General features: G+C 45.5%; 1 protein-coding gene across 1 annotated transcript; it reads right to left on the reverse strand.

The window, feature by feature from the left end:
* Positions 1 to 209: 209 nt before the first annotated feature.
* Positions 210 to 5,926, reverse strand: hhipl1 (HHIP-like 1; the record flags this gene model as incomplete). Its single annotated transcript, XM_080849999.1, has 9 exons — positions 210 to 859; positions 1,208 to 1,290; positions 1,836 to 1,917; positions 2,616 to 2,761; positions 2,994 to 3,120; positions 3,376 to 3,704; positions 4,395 to 4,538; positions 4,718 to 5,364; positions 5,636 to 5,926. 9 exons carry the CDS (start codon positions 5,924 to 5,926, stop codon positions 309 to 311), a joined length of 2,400 nt encoding a protein of 799 aa, XP_080706125.1. The 3' UTR covers positions 210 to 308.

The raw sequence follows: 5,926 nt of genomic DNA on the forward strand, positions 1-5,926 counted from the left end.
TAAGACAATTTCTGTTTAGAGCTGCATTAACTTGCAATAATGAGTGTTCAGAGAGAGCAGACTCCATTTCCTTTCTGATTTCATTTATTTTAACTGAATACAAGGCATTTATTAACAAGATCAGGTAAATTAAGGTCATTGAGTGAAGTAAAATGGTTACAACTACACAGCTGCTTTTGAATTTGGTTGTTGGTGACAGAGGAGGTAGTCCTAAGCATGAACATTCCTGGGAAAACCATTGAGGTAACATTTTTCTCTGTTTCTCAGACTAGATGATCCTATCTCTGTATGCCGCCCTCCAATTACGTTTAGTGTCCTGTGTCAAGGGAGTTGCCGCATATCACCCCCGCATCCTCATAATGTGCGCAGTTGCTGCTCCCCACGCCTGCATGTTGGCAGTCCAGCAGGGTGGCCTCTGTTCCCTGGCACTGCACATCGTCCAAGACGATCCTCAGGTGGTTTCCCTCGCCAAACTCAGCAGCCTTGGAGGCCCTCAGCGCGTGTCGGTAGCCCAGCTGGCGACACACCACTTCTGCGTTCTTAGTGTTCCACAGGTCGTCACACACTGTGCCCCACTCGCCGTTGGCGAAGATCTCCACCCGGCCCCGATCGACACGGCCCATGTCGTCTCCAGCCAATCGCACGGCTCCGTTCTGGTGGGCAGCTTCGGACCGGTGCCGGCCCTGTTTTCTGCGCCGACCCTTGCGGGATTTGCTTGGCCTGGGAGCCCTAGTGGTGGTGGTTGGCTTGGGGGTGGTTGCTAACCCAGGCTCTTCCAGCAGGTGGAAGAGTTCCTGCAGCCAGTCGTCCGTGTCTAGTATTTCCTGCCGCGTGTTTGGTAATTCAATGCCAATTAATGCTGCGAAAGAGAGATTCCATGTCAATACTGCCACACAAATATGCAATATTTTTATCTGGGAAGATTTTTGTCCGTGTAATGAGGGACATGGGGGGGAAAAAATTACCCACTTTCCCTTAAGGGCTCCATAAAAGAAACATTGTATGAATGACTGAAAAAAAAACACAAATCATTGCAAAAGCATAATTATACTGTATAGTTGAAAGTATTATAAGTCATGCCTGGCATTGCACAAATAATGTACTCTTCTATTGAAAAACCTAAAACACACAGGCAGAAACAGCTTCACGACTTATGAGATGCAATGCATTACAGCTGAGGAATACGAACCAGTATGAGCACACTTACATTCCTTTGGGTGGAATTTTATGGTTTTGCTCTTGACCTTGACAGGTAGTGGGTCGTAATGACAGGCTTTTGGAGGTGCACGTCTGCAACAAGATTACTTTCCGGTTAACAAAACGGAGCTTTCAATAGTAGTCTAAAACACATTTTAAACCGTCATGTAATATTAAAATACAGAATCTACTCTGAGGCATTCTTCAAAAGGGAGCTAGCAACAAATAACCTCTCTCAGCTATGTGAGTGTAGCCCTTGGCCAGCAGACTAGCGGAGTCTGCTAGCGGAGTCTGCGTCTACATCATGTCGAGGGAGATTTAGATGACAGCTTTGTATAGAGCTGCCAACACAAGCCTCCCTTTTAATGAGAGCCATGTTTCAGGGAAAGCTGATTTTGAAATTGCGCAGAGAGGAAAAATGATTAACAAAACCTAATGATTTATTAGTGCCGTTGCGCAAATGCACAGTTTGAGAACTGCAGATTTGGTATTTGAGAAGGCAAGTATGTTTTCACCTGTTTTCCAAGGCTTCAAAGGAACTTGGTGTACTTGGATGACTAGACCTGGCAGGCAGCATGTAGCATCTGCGTTAAGAAATCTATAAATACACAGTGGACACAAACTGCTGAAATCCTTACCTTGAAGGGTCGACCACTTTGTACACAAGACCGGAGGGAGAGGTGGCACTGGGTATCTCAGTGGACAAGAAATAAAGTTCCCCTAAAGTTCACAAGCACATGCATGATGGACATCAACAAATTAATAAGTACATTAGTACATCATTGAATTATTACATGAATAACACTTTGTGAAAATGAATTGCACATCTAAGGACTAATCAAAAAGGTTAAATAGCCACACTACTATGAACATGATTATATCCCCAGAAGGCACAGAAAGCAGATGACCCAGGAATGACCCTGGGACGGCTCAGGTCTGGGTCAGGGTCTGGGTCTGGGTCTTGGTCAGGTCTGGGTCTGATCAGATCTTGGGTCCGGGTCAGCTCAAGTCTGGGTCAGCTCAGGTCTTGGGTCTGGGTCAGCTCAAGTCTGGGTCAGCTCAGGTCTTGGGTCTGGGTCAGCTCAGGTCTAGGTCTGGATCTGGGTTTGGGTCAGCTCAGGTCTGGGTCAGGTCAGGTCTGGGTCTGGATCTGGGTTTGGGTCAGCTCAGGTCTGGGTCAGGTCAGGTCTGGGTCAGGTCAGGTCAGGTCAGGTCAGGTCAGGTCAGGTAAGCCAGGTCAGGTCAGGTCAGGTCAGGTCAGGTCAGGTCAGGTCAGGTCTGCAATGACTGTGCAATGTTCATAGAAGTCCTATTTTCCAGAAATATCTGGACAACTGACAGCAAATCAGAAAAAGAGTACATTTCGTCACCGGTGTATAAGTGATTTTGGCAGGGCTTTTGACAACCCAGTGACCTACCCGCTTCATCCTCAGCGAAGGAGATGATGTATGGGTGGTAGTTATTGATCAGTCCTGGGAAGGCGCAGGTGAGGCCGGTGCCCATACAGATCTCTTTATAGTCCCACTGCCGAGTGTGTCTATTCTCTTTTAAACTCATCAGGCGCCTGAGGTCAGGAGAGAGAGGAATCTGGTGAATCATTCCATTAAACAGTGGTGTGTTTGACTCTGTCATGTCTGTCTTTTGTGTTACCATGGCCACTGTTATGGTTTAAACGTAACTAAAAGTGAAAGCGTTGGTGTCTAGTCATTATGTCATCGGCCAGAGTTAGTTTGGTGGGTGATGAAATCACACGAAATTAAAGCTAAATAACACAACAGAGAACCTAGAACTCTTACCCACTCATGAAGTCTCCGAATATGTACATGCCATTGAGGTTGGGGTATTCACACCCTCTGTAGACATATCCACCGGTCACTGATTTACCCATTTTATGTGGGTAGGCATAAATGGGCAGGACATCATCTGAAGAAAGAGACAGTGTTACTGAACAGGTACTAAATGTGGAGTCAAGAAGAGACCTTTGGAAGTTTCAATTTAGGAATGATGCATACAGGAAATAATGTTTCCATTATTTACAAAAAAGATTAAAAAAATTACATCATACAAAAATATAACAGTAGAGGTCATCTATCTAGCACCATGGGGAACTTAAACGGAAACATCTTTTATTCAATCTCCTTAATCACAGGATCTGTCTTGGAGCCAGCAGAAGCCCACCTAAGGAGCTGTTGGCACAGAGCTTCTTGTCATAACAAGAGAAGCCTTCTTTTGCCCGCCATCCGTAGTTCCCTCCCTTCTCCACGATGTCGATCTCCTCGTACTTGTTCTGCCCCACATCCCCGCAGAAGATCCTTCCCTTCCCTTCTTTAGTAAGGGGGTCCCCCCTGTCCACCGAACACCTCCACATGTTCCGCGCCCCGTAAGCAAAAACCTCCGGTCGGGCCCCTCTCTCGTGCACAAACGGGTTGTCTGGGGGGATCTTGTACAGTGGTCCCCTCTCATTATCATTAACATCGATTCGGAGAACCTTGCCCAATAGAGCAGACCTGTAATGATGAAATGAAATGAGAAGTTCATGGGCATTATATTCAATTCAATTCAATTCAATTTTATGTATATAGCACCAAAACAATACATTTGCCTCAAGATGCTTTACAGAGCCCAGGGCCTGAATTATATGCAAACATAAGGGTAGGTTATTTTATCAAACTGTACTCCAGTTCTTCTTCATTTGTTTTGCAAGCACTTCTATCCTAAGCTTTTAGTGGAATAAGAAAGATATTTTGGTCCAATTCCATTTCTAATTTTTACCCCTGCCCCTTGGTTTTGAGTGCCCACTCAAAAACAAACGGGTAGTTTTTTAAATATCCCCCATAAAATGGGACAACCAAGTTCACAGTCATTTCTGCCCTGCACTGATATCAGATGATCATATTTTTTTTCCAAGCTCCATACACCGGACGTGTAAATAATTGTACTGTCACTCACAAATTCAGATTAAATTAAATATTCCTTTGCATCTACGTTAATCTAAGATATTCCAACTGATGCTCAGGGCCAAGGGGGTGGGGGGAGACTGGCAATGGGCTCAGCACACAACAACAGATCCTATCTTCAAATCAGACAAATGAAGCTGACTTCCTGTGATTGCAAACAGGACCAAAGCACTTCAAAGAGACAAATAGTGGCTTTCTGATGTTTCATAAAGGAAGGTTACGTGAGGTTTCCTGGCTTACTTGTTTTGAGAGTTTCCAAACAACCCAAAGGGATCCCCTGCCATCCCACCATCACCTGTGAAGATGTACAAATACCCATCATCAGCAAATAGGACTTGGCCGCCATTGTGGTTGGATGCTGGTTCATCAATCTCTAGTATAACCCTAGGAGAAAATAATAAAGAACTTGTTAATGAATGAAGGCAAAATAAAATACAATAACATTATCTACAACAACTAAGGACAATGTCTCAAATCTGTTACATAGCTGTAGTTATGTGAGTGGGTTATCCTAACCTCCTGACACATATCTGTCATTAGTGAAACAGATAAATAAGACCAACCTCTCTGAAGTGTGGTCAACAACGTTCATGTCAGTAGCAGAGATGCGGAACTCGCTGATTCTTATCCTCTCATCAAAGCCCACCTCCACGGAGTAGTACACATACAGCTTGCCATTGTACTTGAAGTCAGGGTGTAGGGTGAGGCCCAGAAACCCACGCTCATCCCCCTCCCAGTGGGAGGTCAACACAGACTCTGAGATGTTCAGGAAGGGCTTCTCCAGTCTGGAGCGGTCTGGCAGGTACACCCACACCACGCCAACCTGCTCGGCCACAAAGAGCCGGTGGGTGCCATCGTTGGCGTGCACCATGGCCAGAGGGTTGCGTAGCCCGTTGGCCACTTCCTCCAGGCACAGCTGCAGGCAGCCCTCTGGGTCCTCGGACACTTGACCCAGGTTTTTGGTCAGGTGATCGTTGCTCTGCAGGCGAGGGTAACAGTAGTCTGGGTCGTCCAGCTCCAGGTACTGACACAGCTGGGTCTTATCATGCTGCAGTTCGGCCAAGCGCGGGTCGTCGGAGAACAGGGGTATGGTGGACTTGCACCTGTCCAGGAAAGCGGAGCAATAGTCGGGGCACAACCCTGGGATGGTCCTGAGAGGTTTGCTGGGGTCTTCAGCATCGAACAGGTGTGCTGCGTAGGGCGAGCATTCCTTGATGAGAAACACAGGAGAGTGGTTAGGTAGCAGCTTGGGCAGCCAAAAGCAAAATATTTGACACGTTTGGGCACACATTCATGTCTGTCAGTTTTCTGTTATTATTACCATTGTTATAATTATTGTTTTTGCTATTGTTGTTATACCAAAGAATGACTTTGTCGTTCATTAATTAACCAAACTCTAAATACTAAAGTTGAGGATGAGCTGTCAACGCAAAGTTAAGCGTTTCACAACCGTTAATCGGATGTTGTGACCCTTCACTTACCTGGCATAGCAGGTCTTGCACGTACGCTGCGCAATTTGCATATCCATAATAGTCAAAATTATCCATGATCTTGTAATATTTCGCCTTCAGCTCCTGGTCCTTTGCAGAATCACAGCAACCAAAATGTTTATACATTACGCAAAACTCGAGCTCTTCTTGAGGACGGAAAGGGGGCTTGAAATCCAAACATTGAGGGTGTGAGATTACAGGTGCTACGAAAAACCATAGTAAAATCAATAAAATTAAATGCGAATGCCAGAATCGTCCAAAGATATCGCAAAAGTTCCACAT

The sequence above is a fragment of the Sprattus sprattus genome (assembly GCF_963457725.1).
Source record: "Sprattus sprattus genome assembly, chromosome: 13".
Lineage (NCBI taxonomy): Eukaryota > Metazoa > Chordata > Actinopteri > Clupeiformes > Clupeidae > Sprattus > Sprattus sprattus.